Genomic DNA, 17,681 nt, shown 5'->3' with positions numbered 1-17,681 from the left:
AACCAATTCTGGAAGCTCTTTTTTCATCTCATCCTCTGCTGGCTGCTTTTGCAATAGGTGCTAATGATTTTTTTAAGAGGAAGAAAGGATTGCCAGGACAAGAACCTCTGACTGCAGTCACGAAGCCAGGTGTACATTCACCAGACACCTCCGTTTCAGAAATCACAAGGTGGCTGGTCCTCCTGCACCGCCAGGTACTTACCCCCCATGCTCACAGAAGGAGTGTATGCATTCTCTGCTGGTTTTATCCCACAGTTTGACAGTTTTATCATCACTGGCTGACACTATCAATCGTCCATCAGGAGAGAATCTAAAACAAGAGTTACAGCAATTAAGAAATGCCCCCAAACAAGAGGTGTACAGGGTCAACTGGATTTGGCCAGCTGTCAAAGTATGTTAGTAAACACGCCTTGCTCTTCAAGACGTCACGCTGGCATCAGTAAGCCTACAAATATGATTGCTGTAAATTGATGGGAAAAAAAGCAAGCCATAAGCCCTCAAACTATCCCTGCTTCCACAAGCACATAAAATAACCCTCAAGAAAGTCTTGAGTCTGACTTAAGATCTCCTGTCCTACTTGTTTCAATTTATCTCAAGTTGTTTCTTGACCACGATTCAAAATAATTCTTACCTTTGCCACAAGCATTCAAAGCAATACAATTACCCCCAAGATAACAGCAGCAGCAGGAGAAACTTCATTATTTGAGTGCCTTAGAAGAACATATTAAGCTCCTATCTCAAAATTTCGTATACAAGACAGATATCAATATCTCTCTGCAGAGGCATACATTTTACAGCATCAGGACTTGAGTCCCTATCTAGAGATCACCACCATACATACTGGAAAAACATTTTTCTGCTTTACTGTGGGCACCTATAGCATAGGTATATATAGAGTCACCACCACATTCAAGAGCTATAATAAACTTTTTCCCTACAGAGAAACTGTGACTTCATCCTAGATGCATAAAAACTCCTCAGAACAACTGAGATCGACAACTGAAAGCCAAATCTGAGAGAGTCATCAGGAAATAATGTTTTCATAGTGGCAGTGCTTTCAGCATTTTCAAAGGAGCACAGGTGATGATTTATAACTGGAGACATGACAAGTTTAAAAGTAACTAAGCTGAAATAAGCATAATAATATACATCTCTCATTTTGCTTCTGTTGGCAACTTCAAGATGCAGAAGCCTCCATACCAGGCAGAAGCAAAACACAACAAATCACTAAGCAGGAAAGTCCCTGCTTGACAGAGATCACTGAAGAAACACAAAGTGGGTACACAAGAACATATTTCAGTCACTAGGTACAGTTGAATTATCCTGAATAGAAACGTGTTACGCAAGACCATGATACTCAGTCTCTGCTTTGAGGGATAAACCCCCATCTCTATTTATCAGAAAGCTGTCCTTACCTGGCACAGCGAACCCAGTTTATGTGTTGACTAAGTGAGAATAGAAACTTCTGCCTGTGAACCGTCCACACTTTGACTGTTTTGTCATCAGAAGCTGTAACTAAGGACTGTCCATCGTTGGAAAAATGAACACTTCTTACAGTTGCTGTATGAGCCTTGAAGACAGTAGATTCCCCTTTGCTATACAGAAAGGAAGGATACTTTAGAACTGCACAATCGGACAGCAAAGACATTATGTACCTGAAAACACAAAGCTTCTGTATGCTGAGCGTGCTATTAACCAGTATTTCTATGGGAACTGCATGTGCTTACATTAAGAAGAAAATGTTGATCAACCCAAACAAACACATGCTTCACAGGCTATACAGAATACATAGCTAAAACCAGTTGTTCCAGTTCAATACTGGAGCCCAATCCAACAGGAAACAACCCACGTTCCCTATACAGGGGAAAAAATGCTATTGTTAAATTTGTGCAACCATTTAAAGACAACATTTATGGAAACATCAATACAAAAGAAGGCGCTGAGATTCTGTAATGTTACCAGGTCCTTTGCTGCAAGGCAGGCGAGGAGGGAGGTAAGTGTTTTCACAATTCATCTAGACAGAGACAAACAGGCAAATACCTCCCAGCTAATCCGGTAATGGCCCATACTCCAGCCAAACGCTTCCGATGGGGCACCACACAGGAAATAACAACTGAACTCAGCATGCCTGACGTGGTATAACGTGGAGCAAGCTACCATTAACTTAGCCAGGCAAGACGAAATACAAGGTATTGTTATTCTCCTTTACCCGTCATTTCCAAATAAATGCAAAAGGCATTCTTCTGGCAAATAAACACAAGGCATATTTAGAGATCGAAAGTTAAAACGTAGTTAGAGATCCAACAGGTATATGGGGCTCTTAGTCCAAAATAGATCTCCAGCATGTACTGTACTACCAGGAGCTCCATATTCACAGTCAGAAGAGAACAACAGAAAGACACTGTGGTTTGCTCCCTTCTCTGTTAGGATTTAACAGACTTTATACTGAGGCTAAAACTGTAAAGGCCAAAAATCAAAATACTATATATCTTCCAGTAACATTCCCTCCCTCCCCAGAAAAGGTCAGAGCTGCCTAGTTTTATTTAATCTTTTAGCTGCCAGAAGGCAAAGAACAATAAAGGTTACTTCTCAGGAAAGTTAGCTTTCTGTCCAAAACCACAGAACATCCCCAAGTCTGATAAAAACTCATGCAGAAACATGAGATTACAAAATTCTGTCAGCCTGGCTTAAAAAAAAAAAAACAAACCCCAAAGACAAAAATCTATACACCAGTGTAGCATTATCTCCTTGAGTAACATATCACCTTTCAGAGGGACTGCAAGTTTTCAGATTCCTTGGAAATAAAGTCCTGGCCCGCAAAGAGACTATAGGGCAGTTTCTCCCTTCCCTTTTAACGACGGCACAAAACTAGCAAACTGAAGGTCTCAATCCTGATTCAGCCTCCTTGTTTTTTTTTTTTTTTTGTTCTATCTAAAGAAGGTAAATTGACAAGGAATGCTAAATGAACACAGATTAAAGGTGCCATGCACTGAGGCACTGACAACTGGCATAACAATAACAACTCCCTTTCCACACTCACCCTTTTCTGACATGACAGCCGAAGGTGCAATTTAGACTACAGAGCTCACATCCCTAAGCAACCAAGATAAAAGTCACACAACATATCCTTTAAGTTCGGTTTTCCCATCACATCCCAGCCCTTTCTTAAAATTTTAGCTTCTGAGGAATCTAACAAGTTTGCACTGTAATTTATTTTCAACGTGCTGTGTTAGCAGCACAGCTCTGGAGATAGCAAAATGACACTTTTCATCTCTTTATAGGAGATTGATGAGCAGTACGGTTAAATTTTAATCATAATCCACCTTGGGCCTTTTAATAATATATATGCTGACATGTCATTGTGATAATTTCTTCCAGGAAAGTTTAGTTAAACTGAAGTTAACTACAATTGAAGTTACAAGCTGCATATTTTAGTTTTATTTCACTATAAGTTTTAACTTTATGACATTTCTACCATATTTACTGTTTAGTCTCAGTGCATTCATAATGGTGGAGTGACAATTCTGTAGCTAAAAGATAAACTGTAATTTGCCCAAAAAGCAGGGTCTATACTTTTGCCACATATGAGTAATAGCATATCTGCCTCAGATGCATAACTCGATCTGAATACAAAATGAGTGCTAGGAATTTACATTTACAAGAGTTCAGGCATTCTGATAGTTTCAGGTGAGTGTCATGATGATTAATGGGTTGGGGAAAACGGGGTCATCTATCTGGTTTAACTTAGAGCAGGGTATTACTCTAGCAAACATTATCATAGATATTTAAAGGTCATTTTTATCACCGAATTTAAAAAGTCACTTTCAGAACGTACCAGTTCCATGGCACAGGTGACTTATGGTTTAATAGATCATCAAATAAAGCTTCCAATGGGTAATCATAACCAGAATAACTCATAAAAAATAAACTACAAATGCTTTCCCAGGTACCTGAAGTGTCATGTTTATCTTGGAATTGGGATACGTTTTTTGTGTGGTTTTGTTTAGTTTGAGTTTGTTAGTTTCTTTTAAAATCCCTTTTATTTGCCACCATAATCATCACGATCTGGACACGATCCTTTAGTCTTTGACAGTAGCAATTTACAACTTCTCACAAGCAGAGGAACCTCAAATACCTTTACATATGCCTGACCATTCCGAAAAAACAATCCCACTGGTTAGTGTGGGAATCAGGAGACAAGAGGAAACATTGACAGCTGCATTTATGCATCTCAGCTGCAAAAAGCTTCTCATTACTTGCAGCAAGTTTTCAAGCAGAAGTTCTGCAGCTCTCTCCTGTCTGTGCTGTATTTCAATTAAGTGTTCCTTGTTGAAGCAGCATCACTTAAAACAATGCACTGCTCAGTGAAACAGAAGTTATGAGGTCTCTCAGACAATGATTGCCAAGGACTTGCCAAGTGTTAATGAGTTAAGGCAACTAAACCCTCTACTCAAAAATGGAAACTTCATAATTATACATTAAGATGGCTAAGGTACTGAAAGGGTAAGTAAATTCTTGTTAATCATATGCAGGCTCACAAAAATTCACTACACAATCCAGAGTAGTCTTTTGTCGTAGTAATATGCCATCATTTACTATCAGTGGAATGCAGAGTTACTAGTTTTAGACCAAGAAATAAAAATTAAAGGCACCTAACAGTTTTGTTGACTACAGCAAGCATGTAAGCTAGTAACCTCCACCCTGCTCACAGAACAGAGATCTCCATCACTAAAACCCCAACTTGTGTTTCAGCATCTTGTTTAACACTGATCAGGAAAGGATCAGTTTGCCAGGAGGAAAGTAGGAGAAAAAATCCAACAACACACCACCGATGAGTTACACTAGTGACTTGTTATATTAGCATAGGAAGTTAACACTGACTTTAAGCTTTGCAAAGGATTTCAGTTTTGTTTCCAATGCAATTTCAAGTGCAAATTACCTCTCCTCTCTTAGAGCTGCCACATAAAACAGTTCTTCTTTCCTTCAAAGAGATCCCAGTCCCATAGCTGGAGAACTGCTATCAAGAAGCAAAGGGAAATCCCAATCCATAGTTAAAACACAAAGAGAGAGACAGAAGGGAATAGATACTTACACACTGGGAACCCATAAACGGACCGTTTTGTCTCTAGAGCCTGAAGCCACCAGGTGTCCAGAAGGTGAAAACTGAACACACATCACTGCATCTTTGTGGCCCACAAAGCGATAGGCTCTCATCTGAGGTCTCATACTCCAGATCATGAGGCACGAATCCATCGAGCCACTTGCTGAAATAAAAAAAAAACAAACACACAAAACACACAAGACCAAACTTGCATTAATTCCCCTACATTGAAACTACATTTCAGACCCAATTCACCATCAGAGCTTCCAGCAATCTCAAGCACATTGTCGTTTAAGCTTCACCAATGTATTGCATCCTTATATTTCATTAGTGATTAAAGCAAAAAAAATCATGCATTGGTTTGGACTGACAGTTCCACTTCCAAGGGTCAATTCATGCAACAGCTGCAGAGGCAAAAGCCACACAAGTTGCAAAACTTCTTCCAAATAAATACACACTACAGAAAGACATAAAAGGTCTGTGGATGAAGGTTATCTCACCACTTTATTGGGAAGCAGAGGCAGCTACCAGTTGCAGCAGGTTAAATATCAAGTACCACACTAAAGATTGCTTTAAGTCACCACCCTGAGTTGGTGACTTAAAGCTACATCTCCGTCCAACACCTCTCCCTTGTTGCAAAACGTTGATCAAAGCCAGCTCAGCAACTCTTAACAATATATGAAAAATCCAAGCTTGCAACACAGTTTGAGCAGTGTTCAGTTTGCTATTAGTAGGAGAGGTCAGCAGGACTTGATGGTAGTCATGAGGGGCTTTAAGGAAATATGGATGGAGATGGGATCCCCTTCGTCTACTCACACCCACTCTTTCACTCATGCCTACTTCTGTACTGTCCTGCATTAATAAAAAACAACCAACAACCACCACAACTTGCCTTTACTCTTGGGCTTCTAAGAAAGGGGTGGAAGAGGGCAAAGGCATGCTCCAAAGACAAGAAAGAAGAGAAAGGGCTGGAGGGAGACCCCAGAGGACAAAGACTACTTACAAGGCGGCAGCTATGCCCTAGGACAGATGCTGCTTTTTCAAGATATTCCTCAGCAGCAAGAGGAAAGGGTCACTTAAGTAGAAGGCAGAGTTCAGGTGCACACGCTACATCCATTGCAAGCACCACTGACAGCTCATCTCCACAATACTGAACTTCATGCAAGCTACATCCCCCTCCCTATCTGACAGGAGCTGTATCAGTCCCCGCCAAGAATACCAGGCAAGAGGTTTCCCAAACACAAGAGTAAATTCCACTTCAGTCTAAAACTCTCCTGCTCAGGTCCTATCAGCACCTCTGCGCAGTGAAAACTGAAGAGCTGCTCCTCCCCTGTAACCCGCCATGCTGCATGAAGTCCAGAGAACTGGGACCCTAGTGGTTTGTAAAAGACCAAACATATGCCCATGGCAACTTAAAGTCTCAAACAATGACAGTAAAAATACCCCTTCAAATCAATGTTAATGCCTAAATAACAGAAAACTTTGTAGATTTTCCACAGGCAAATACAGAAGACACACATCTTAGCCTGCCAACAAACCCAAGCTGCATCTGTATCTCTCTACCCGAGTGCCAAGTGGGACATATCTCCAGGGAGATCTTAACACGTTCCTAGGAAAAAAAAGATCAGTTTGATGGTAGGTTCTGACATGGCAGTATCATCATTACAAGATTTCAGTTCATTAGCATTATGGCAAAATACCAAATAGATCTTGCTTGAAACGTCCATCTATTTCACAGTCATTTCAACACAAGAAATAGTCATCTCTTCTGCTATTGATTTGGCATTAATACATTACCATTTCAAACAGGATCATTCATTATGCATGTCCCGTAAGGGGAAACCAAAAACCTGACATATTTGCCAGTTCAATTGTTGGGTTTGTATTTCATACAGGCAACACCTTTCCTTAGGGATATCAAAATTTAAGGGGAGACAACCGTGTAAAAGTAAATTAAGCACAAGACGTAGTGTAAAGAGATCTAAACGTTAGTCATAACTACACGAAGTCATTGTCTGGCAAAGATATTAAGTTGCAATATCACAGCTTACCCAGGACTGATGTTAAAAAAATTAAGGAAAACAATGCTCCAACATCTCAATAAAGCACTTCAGAATGATACTGCTTACATGCAACTTGTTGGCAATAGCTATTATCCCTCCTAGATTAGGCAAGCAATCTGATAGAATAAAAAGACTGAGTCCTCATCTAGGTTTGGCTGATTTATTTTTGGGGGCCAAATGGGGAAAGAGAACTTTAAAATCTCATAGAGTCAAGTACACACAACTGACTCATTAGTACCTGAAAAAGAAAAATTTCTTATAAGTTGTTTCTCTTTCTTAACTGATCTCATTTAGTAAAAACATCGACTATTCCATGGTCTAGATGGAGGCAGCAAGGGGCCCCGTACTACTTCTCAAAGGCCAATCAAAAGCAATGCTAAATTACATTCAGAGCACCCTTGCTAAACAGATCTGCACTGACTGAATAAAGTTTTAGGAATACAGAAACAGAATCACCAACACAGAGCAGACTGAACGTTTTTCTTTGCAATCAAGGACACAGGAACTGGAAAAGAAAAGATACCAGACAGCAATAAAAACAGCAGCAGGGGGGTGGTGGTGCAGACCCGCCCAGCACACATTGCAACGTCAACGCCAGACAACATCGTTCTTGCTTCAGTTACAAGGACGGTGGACCCAACATTGGTCTTGTCTCAACTGTGAGCACAGGGAGCTGGCACAATCTGGCACTGCCTACTGGGCAGTGAACGGAGACAATCTGGTACCTTCTTGTCCCAGTGTAAGTACAGCAAGTTGGGGCAATTAGACACTCCCTGATTGCACCTACAACTCCTGTTGCCTGGGTAATGGGCCCAAAACTCCTCCTGCCTGCAACACAAGCCCACTCTGAAAGCTGCCAAGATCACCAGACAAGAACTGTGGCCACAATGGAAAAGTACTGACCCAGTCAATCATCTTGTGACCCTATAAATATCAAACCTAAAGTGAGGCCCTTTGCAGCTCTCCGGGATCACAGCAGGCTGCTAATCCCTATTTCATGGCATGATTCAGACCATCTGCTGATAGAAGCTGACGCAGGGATAAGAGTTAGGAGTTTCAGACTGTCCGCTGACAGAAGCCAACAAAGGTAAGAGAGTGAGTAGAGTCCATTTTTGATCACGGATATGGAAGTTTACTATAACCTGCATAAAAGGAAACAATCATAGGTTAACTTCTATATCTGTTTGTGTGTGTGATTGTGCATTTTGATTCAGGAAACTGTTGCAAGTCTCAGGTGAACCCTGCCATTTTCAAATCTTTAACTAAGTCACTGTGTTGATCATAGTAAATTTTGTTAAATCACTCTGATAATTGGCTGATGATCAACTATTGTTAAAAGTCATACAACCTAATCCTATGTTAATAAATCTTAAATTGCCACTACCTCAAAGTTGCGTAGGATCCTAAATTAGCATTCACGACAGAGGGAGGGGGTCCATGACAATCTGATTCAGCTTCATTTCCTTGCAGCTTCCAGAACGCTGCGTAGGTTGCAAAATCCAGAACGGTACTATTACCTGCTAGACTGCTACCTTTCTATTTATTCATGCCTACTGCGCCCACTGCCTACCAGGTATTTTGCTTCAAACCATCATTTCTGTGAGCCAAAGCAATGTCCACACCATGCTACGCAAACTGAATGGTGACTTCACTAAGACCCCAAAGCCCTCCGAGTTCCTATTCAACACACACGCAGTGGATTATTGAATAGCAACTATGACACGTGCCTTGGCATAATCACAGGTAATTGTCTAAAGGGGAGAAATGTAAGACAGAAAAAAAGTAAGGTTTTACCTTAAGTTTACTGCATGGTAAAGCAAGGTAGATGAAACAATATGTGACAGTAGATGCCCCTAAAGCACCAGCGAGATGCACACAATCTAACACTCCTATGGTTTAACAACAGGATTTTTTTCAAAGCACATAGAAATGTTTGTCCTGAAATACTCCCAAATCCTTTCATGAAAAAAAGTTCTTTGCTCTTGTACAGCTCAGTACCTCCACTGCTCCCTCCATTTAACTAAAGGAGAGAAGCTCTTTATCATCTGGCTATCAGAACACAGAGAAACAATTTACCCAATTGTTTCTTATTGAGACTGAAGTCCACACTAGTGATGGCATCTCTGTGGCCTTTGAAGTGTCTCTCCAAGGACGGATCTTCCTAAAAGACAATAATGTTCAGACACAACAGATTAAGAACCATTTTTGCACAATAAAATCATTTTATTTCTACAACAAACCAACTAAGCCACATATTTATCCCAGAAAAACTGGGCAGAGATACAAACATTGTGCAACACAAAATGCAAATTTCACATGTCTCAAAAAACTTGAAGAGGCAAATTATCCAAGCTGACTAGCCCCCTGGATCTTAGGTGGCTTGCACAAATCATTCATGCATTTTAACAACATGCTGCTGGTGCAGAGGCCTCAAAGCTGACTTTGGGACAGATCAGCCATGTTGATAACCACCTGAGCAGGCCATCAAGCTCAATTTTGCTCTGACAGCTGCTCATCTTAGCCCAGGGGTAGCCAAGAGGCCACCTGGGACAAATTTGCAAGAGCTAACACACCTGTTAAAACAAGCAGGTAGAATCAGAACTGCACTACCCACTACCCTTCCCCTACAGCCAGGGAATACTGCACATCCCTACACAGCACCTTGCTGCAAAGGCAAAACAAAGCCCGAGGTCGGGAAAAAAAAAACCAACAACCACCACTAAACCCAAAACACTGAGAAGACCATTACAGGGGGTTGTAACACTTGAAAATTGTTCAGACTTCAGAACACATTGCTTAGCCTTCATTCCCTGCTCTTGCACATACAGTCACTGCCTCCCTAGCAACCCCCACCACAGTCTAGCCTACCTCTTCCCCCTCCTCAAGCATCAGCCAGCTCTCCTGTCCCCTAGATGACCACAGCACCCTCCTAAGCTGCAGCCTGCTCGCCCCCCTTCAGGACTTGACCACAGTCCCAGCCTGCTCAAACAAGCACCCAGTTCCAGAAGAATGTGGCTGACACACACCTCCCTCCTCAGCACAGCCTTCCCCAGATCCAGAGCTCCCCCCCCCAGCACCACCACCCCCCCCTCCAAAACCACAGTCCAATCCCAGCTGCAACAGCACCCTAGCACCCAGAGCTGCCCACCCCAGCAGCATTAAGCCACCCCAAGCCCAACTCTGCCCCCAGTTCCTCCCCAGCCCCAACTGTATGAGGCCACCCTACAGCCCAAGCCGAGGAGAGCCCTCACCACACCGCCCAACCCCAGCAGCACTAAGCCTCCCCCAGACCCAGAGCTGCCTCCTCGGCCTTCCCCTACACAGTCCAGCTTCAGCAGCACCAGGCCTAACCCCCCCCCCCCAAACCCTCAGGGACACCCTGCTTCCCCAGCCCTGCACCGTGCCATCACCCCAGGGACTACCCCCCATCAAACCCCGAGCCCAGGGACACCGCCAACCGCCACCCCCAAAGAGCTAGAGCCCTCCAACGCCACCCCCAACCACGGAGGCCACGGCGCCCCACTCCAGCCCTCTCCCCAAACCAGCATCAGCAGCGTCCCAGGCCTTCGCCGGTCAGCGGCACTAGACCCCCAGGCCCGCCCCCTCACCAGGCAGCTGGCAGCCATGACGTCCCCCGCGCGCCACAACTCCGTTCCCGCGCCGCTCGGTCCCCGCACCAACGGTTCCGCCCTTAAAAGGGCCGCGGCGCCGCGCCGGAAGGGGCGCGAGGGGGCACTTCCGGCCGCGGGCGGGGCCTGCCCACTGAGGGGGCCGCCATTACAGGCTTGGGAGCCGGGGTTGGGGGCCTGTCGCCCGTCAGGCGAGCTCGGGGAACGTGGGGGGACGAGCCGCACAGGCCTTGCCGTTAAAGTCAGTTCCTCCGAGCGCAGCGGGCCCTGAGGGTGCTCACCTGCGTGAGGGAAACGTCCTTCCGTCACTGCTACATCAGTCAGTCTTTACAGTATGAAAGCCTTCTAGCTTTGGAAATATATAGTAGTTCACGTTACACGCTGCCATGTGAGGAGGTAGTGAAGTTTTACTGGAGCCTTCAGTTCCTGCTTAAGTAAAACAAGCTAACGGACAGCCCGAGGCATAAGGCCTGTGCTGTGTGGAAGCTCAGAGCTGCCTGCGAGGGATGAAGGAAACCCCTGGACAACCGAGGGAACGCCAGCGTCCCGGCCCCTCCGACTGCGCCTTGAAACCCTCCCAGCATCTTACGCAAACAACTCCAGCAACGCCGACTCCAGGGATGTCTGGATCGCCCTGGGTCAATAGACAAAACAGCAAGAATGCTGCAGAGACAGGGTTGCTTTGCAAAGTTTTCCTACAATTAAGTGATCAGTCACATTGAGTTGTACCTGAATGCTTGAAGGGTGTAAGATCCCGGTGTAAAACCACATTTAGGGTGCCCTGATTTGGCTGGGACACCTCATGGCACATGAATATCTATCTACCCTTGCAATTGTAGACTTCGCATCCCGGCCTCTCTCCTCGGTCAGCATGGGCCGGTTACAAATTTTCATAACATCGAACGTTGCTCGTGGTGCTGCCAAAATGGCATTTTCCATCCTGTTACGCCTCTCCCCAGCACGGCTCTTACCACATCAGCAGGAGACGTGCTTCCTAACTTTGTGCTGAAGTCCAAAAAGAGCAGAACTGCACATAATTCTGCCTGTATTTTACAGGCTCATTTTCAGACTGTCAAACATTGCATTCCTTCCTCGTCACCCTCTGGGCAGGAGATGCTCCTGCTCACTTCATCTGAATCACTCCTGCTTTGTTCACAAATGCAGAGCACTTACTTGTTCGGAGGCCTTCTGACTTAAAAGCTGGATTTTTTTGAGGGAGCTTGTTCTACCATGTGAAATTGGGTTAAAATTGAAATGGATGTTTCTCCAGTTATTACGGAACTGACAGCTTCATTAAACACACGGGGAATCCTCCATCTTTTTTCCAGTTTTTTCCAAACTACTTCCAATTTACGCAGGTCGGGCTTTGTTGTTGAAAACTGCCTGTTATGGTGTAGGGCCGGGGATGGGCTCTAACACGGCGCTTCTGGGGAGCACAGCCGAGCAATAAGGATCTCTACAAGACACATTTCAAGCTGTGCTGAGGTTGGACCAGAAATTATGTTGCTCCCATTCCCAATCGATAGCAAATAAAAGAAAAGGAGTTTTCCCTAATGTGAATTGGCCCAAGCAATCAAGCTCTCCAATTCTCAGAAAGAGAATATATTTTGTTTAAATGCCTATTTGCGCCTTTTACAGCTTTTTTCCTTTTTCTTCTTTAATATCTCTAACTCAAAAGTTGCTTCATGCAGGGTTAAAAGAAATTTCTTCCTTAAGGAAAAGCAGAGGCAAGTGGAACAGCTGACAATTTCAAACCTTTTCCTTATCTTTGGGCAATGTCCAAACACACCTCTCCCACCACCAGATCCAGATTTTTTCCACCTAAATCAGCCAACAGCATCAAGCAGGTCTCAGCGTGTGCTGGATGAACCCACAGCAGTTGTGACCGGTCCCTGGGGACAGCACTTGCACCTCCATGCCAGATTCCAGTAAGTAGGAAAAGGACAAAAATCCCCTGAGGCTGACATCGGTGCAAGGCTAAATACACTGCTGCCAGCCTGCAGTCACTGTTCCCTCTTGAGCCTACTGATGTCTCATGGCCACAGCAAACCAACACTGATGCGATCCAGGCTGCCATGGAACTATAAACTCAGTCCCATGAATTGTGCTTCTCAGGGAAGCCATCCATCCGTCTCCCTCTTGCACTGCCATCCCGTGGTCGTCAAGTCTGCTGGTTCAAGAGCGTTGGTGTGTCTGAAACGCTCTCCCTTTCCCCCTGCCCTTTGAGTTACTGAGTCTGAAGAGATACATACCTCCCTCAGACATGGCCTTTCTGCCCGTGTCACTATGGATCTTGGATCTATAAATCTGAAGCAGTTTCCAGCATTGCTTAATCTGTTCCTCATGAAATACTTCAGCATTTGACTATTAGTTTTTCTTTCTCTGCACGGAAATAAACCAGAACACAGAAAAGATGATAAATATGCCCAAGGCACTAAAGAAGCCTTGTGCAACCATTTTAGAGAAATATGAAGTCAGAAACATGGTGTGGTTGCACTCCCACTTATAAAACCAAGAAATGGGAACTTTTGCTTTTATTGAAAGATACTACCACCTGAAAAAAAAGCCATCCCACCTTCTAGATGATACATTAGCAGCATCTCTGGTGGTCATGGATGGCCTCTTCACTTACCAAGTCCTCAGCCCTGGGGTGACACTGTACAACACCAACAGCTAGAGGAAACAGCAGCCCATTGGTGAGACATTCACAACTCCAGCAGTCCAGAACAAATGTCAAAAGAATAAGAACTAAAGAATATTCATGCCAAGGTCTTTGGAATAAAAAAGGGCCCTCAGGTGCAACAGGCACATATCAGGTCTTGTGGTGGAGACGACAGGGTCTCCAGATAGCCCAGTTCAGCTAGAGCAGCGCTGGCCAGGCTCTATCCCAGCTTCCAAATGTCTTTTGGGTGTTACCTGCCCTGGGTTTGGGCAGGATGGGATTTTCCCATCCCTCAGAAACCGTGTCCCTGGGAGCCAGCCCCCTCCCAACGCCCCAGCCAGGGAGAAGGACCTCAGCCCATGTGCTGTCACCCCGCCACAGGCAGCACCCGCTGTCACCACCCGCTGCCAGGAGTGTGATTCCTGCTTTTCTTCAGATGACCACCTGAGGGCAGGCTGACACCTCTTCCAGCCTTCAGTTTTCTAAAGATACAGAAATAAGCAGGAAAAATGGATAAAAGGCAGCATGATTTCATTAAAGATGAATCATGCCAAATTAGCCAGCTTCTTCATTAAGATTACCATAACTATGTGTGAAAAAAGCATTGAAGAGCCCCTTTCAAATACCACTTCCTGGCTTGCAATCTAGATACATTATATAGTAATTCTCAGCAAGTCCTTCCCTGGTGTTATTTGTGTATGACCATGAATCAGGAAGAGCGCAGAAGCCCCAGGATCTGCCACCTCTATCATCACAACAGAGCCCTGCGTTGCAGCCCCTGCACGCTGCAGGGCAGCACGCAGCCACGTGGGCAGCAAAGCTACTGCACAGCATCAGACCCACCCAGAATTCAGGTGGGTCATTCTTGCATGAAATTACGACTAACCTTTGACTTCAAGCCCAATTCAGAAAGCCCTGAACTTCTCGCTATAGTGAGTTGGTCTAAGATTAGCAACTAAACTGAATGTTTACCACTTCTGTATTGCAACCCCACGTTCTCACGTGTCCTGTTAATATTTAAACTGCTGAGCACACCAATCTCTATACATTTGCAGTTTTAAGAATATGCCAACTGGGGGACAGTGTGTTAGGCTTTAGAAAACCACGATGAGATTGTTTTCCTGGAAAAGCTGAGGTTCTCAACGAGTAGGAAGAAGTATTTGTTGTCTACAGGGGAAGCACCAAGAGATGTGGAGTTGGTCAAGGCAACATGCATGAGCTAAGATGGAACCAGCAACCGCACCCAGCTCTCCCAGTTGCTAGCAGCCCCCTCAGAACAAGCTTTACATCAGCTGCAAATGTAGCTTGCTGCCACATCAGTGATTTTCGCTCTTACTAATGACTTCGCCCTCCCATGTGTGCCAAACCCATTTATTTATAGCCCACAATTTTTTTCTCCCACCTGCCTTTGTGCTTATTTTCCTTTCTTACGGAGTTAAGAAAAAGATGGAAAAAAAATATCTTTTCCTCAAGTAAATCTCTCACTGACCTAAATGCAAATTTGTTCAAGCACATTCAAGGAGCTTTGATCCTGTGTGAGTTAAGAGGGGAAAAGGGAGGGGAGCAGACTCTGCTGCTATCAGAATGGATCTTAACTGCTGCGTAACAACTAGGCAATGAAGCAAAAGCTACCAGAGTTTAAAGAGGAACCTCAGCCAAAGGTCACCTGGCTGTCCGAGGTGCTTGTTATCAGAGCCTTGAAAAGCGGGAGGAAGGTGACATGAGCTGATTATAGCAACAAGTGGAAAAGGCTGACAGGGCTTGGGGAGCACACCACCCCCCCACCCGCAGCATTCAGCATGCAGGAGTGTTCCGCTGTTGGAAAGCAAAGGGCCGGCAGAGCCTGGGCTCTGGAGCTGCTAGAGCCACTAAGAGAACACTTGTCCATCTTGGATCCAAAGCATCTGCTAGACAGAGAGCCAGAAAGCACCCAGTTAATTGCAATACCGTATTTTATTTACTGCCTTGTCTTTACAGGTGATTTGAACTACTTTCATTGCTCATTCATATAGCTGAAGTGGTGAGGGGAAGGGTGACAAGGGGACAGAGACATACTGTCACCAGGACATATCCTGGAGGGCCAGAGGGATATACTACTACTCCCTGTGTGAAGCTGTACAATTCTTCAGCCATCCAAGAGAGGTGGAAGGAAGGGAGCTCATACATGCCTACAGTTTCCAGAACTGGCCTAAAGGAGGAGAAGGATTCAGGAGTGAGAAATCATGGCAAGCTGGATCCATCCAGAATCCCATCAGCAGCTTTCTAAGCATCTACGAAGTTGTCTCTGACCACTTATGTTGGTTATATCTCCCAGTGGCTCCAGCTCTGCTGATCTTGGTGACCAACGGCAGGTGGCTGCTTTCAGTCCCTGAACTTTCTCTGCTGTTGCCTGCAGGGGTGAACAGAGTTCAGACTTTGCTGAACTCACGATTGCATCAATCCAGAACCAAAGGGCACGGAGACTGGTACTAGGAAAATGATAGCTGAGTTCACAGGAATGAATCTGAGACCTTTGGGATGTGGAGCTCCCCAGCATCTGCACCCGGCAAGGGCACTGCTGCACAGACCCTGGCACTGGGGCAGGCCTGCCCTGAGCGGGTAATGCTGCACACAGTCAGCACCGCCCACCTGATAAACCAGAATGGTATTAGCCAGAACAGTGCTAGAGGAGCATGCTTCGAGGTCTTCATCTCTCTCCATTAGGCTGCTTTCCAGTCAACACTGATCACTGGGCTGGATCACATTTGGCCTTAACTTTCAAGCCTAGAATCCTATTGAAAATCTTTGTCCCAAAATATCCAAAGTCCTCACTCTGCAGATAGAGCAGAGTGTGGGTCTGCCCCTGCTCAAGGGTATCGAGTTTCCATACAAAGTGTTACATAGGAAGAGCCAAAAGGATCCGCACCCAGCCACGCCCAGAGCAGAGTGGGCAGGAGGACATAGACCTTTCTAGAGAAACTGCTGTTGGCAGTACTGAGTTTGGTCAGCACAGGCAAGCACACAACCATCTGGTCCTTCTTCTAAAGCTCTGCGCTCACAATGGCCTTGCACCTCCTGAAGACCCAGAGTGGCCGTCTGCTCTCCTTTCCACACCATTCCTGCATGCTGCAGAGGGGAATGGCAGATAACACAGCCGGGGCCAACCACAGAACAAAACCAAGTATCTGCTGCATGTGGTGCCTTTACGTGCTGAAGGGAAAGATGCATCTGTTTGCAAAAAGTCAGAGCAGACCTAGTTCAAACCAGCATTAACTTGATAGCATCCATCTAACCACCTCCCCTGCAGCTTCCTTCTCCTCTCTGAGCAAACTTGTAGAATTACTAAAGCCAAACCCTTCTGCAGTGAAATTAACTGCCTGAGGGGACAGTGGTCCTTTGTATTTCCAAGCTAGTTTGAGGTAGACAGAGCCTAAAAGGCGGTGCGGCCCACAGCCCACCACCCAAACCAGTTGCTTCCCTTGCATGGACCATTTCCCCTTCCAACATCTCATCCTGGGAGAGAGGAAGGGATGCCTAGATGCTCTTCTGTGCAGTGCAGTGCCAACAGGAGCTCATCCTTCTCTGGACCTCTTGGCACTACCCTGACGTTGCCATATGCTGGTGCTGGGATGTCTGTCTTGCTAAGACCACTAAAGAACAAATGGGAACATTAAAGCCACAGAACTAAATATGAACAGTGTTTTCCACTGTCCAAAAAGGACAGAACAACTGGAAATACCAACTCTATTTGGCTCAATTTATTACTAACTCTAATAGACTATTTATTACTAACTCTATTAGACCCTATTTATTTCCACCTCTGTTAGGCTCTATTCACTCACTAGTGACTATCCCTACCCAGAAGCTCTCCCTGCCTGCAGCTCCAGCAGGGTCAGGAAGGAGGGGGGTCAGCTGTGCCTGGAGGTGCCTGGGGTCTGCAGATGCAGGGATGCTTTACCTTGGCAAGTATGGACTAGCAATTAGTTGCTTTACCTTGGCAAGTATGGACTTTCTACAAGCAGACACCTGCATGTCCTGCGGTGGAGCTGGTGTGAACACCTTCCTGCACCCCAGCAACAGTTCCCTGCGCAGGCCGAAGATCTTGGTGGCTTCTGGGGTGCTTTTCATCCATCTCTGCATTCAGGCAGCTGCGGCTTGTTTTGTATCCCACTTTTGGCTTGCACCTTTCCAGCAGCTGAAGATGATCCCTCTTAAAGCTATAACAGAAGCCTAAAACCTAAAAAAAT

At 45.1% G+C, this 17,681-nt stretch overlaps 1 protein-coding gene across 3 annotated transcripts in view; it reads right to left on the bottom strand.

The window, feature by feature from the left end:
- POC1A (POC1 centriolar protein A) overlaps positions 1 to 10,872 on the bottom strand; it is a 91,581-nt gene extending 80,709 nt beyond the window's left edge. For all 3 annotated transcript variants that reach the window (XR_012589283.1, XR_012589282.1, XM_074602308.1), the window contains exons 1-5: positions 10,773 to 10,872; positions 9,241 to 9,325; positions 5,093 to 5,264; positions 1,416 to 1,595; positions 203 to 310 (exon numbers count right to left, since the gene is read on the bottom strand). Coding sequence is in view for 1 of the 3 variants with exons in the window: in XM_074602308.1 (XP_074458409.1) it covers positions 203 to 310; positions 1,416 to 1,595; positions 5,093 to 5,264; positions 9,241 to 9,325; positions 10,773 to 10,790 (563 nt within the window). In the remaining 2 variants the exon portion in view is untranslated. The remainder of the gene's footprint in view (positions 1 to 202; positions 311 to 1,415; positions 1,596 to 5,092; positions 5,265 to 9,240; positions 9,326 to 10,772) is intronic.
- Positions 10,873 to 17,681: the final 6,809 nt, after the last annotated feature.

The sequence above is a fragment of the Larus michahellis genome, chromosome 10 (genome assembly GCF_964199755.1).
Source record: "Larus michahellis chromosome 10, bLarMic1.1, whole genome shotgun sequence".
NCBI classification, from domain to species: domain Eukaryota; kingdom Metazoa; phylum Chordata; class Aves; order Charadriiformes; family Laridae; genus Larus; species Larus michahellis.
Note: the sequence above shows the minus strand (reverse complement) of the source record. Positions and strands in the feature narration are given on the sequence as shown.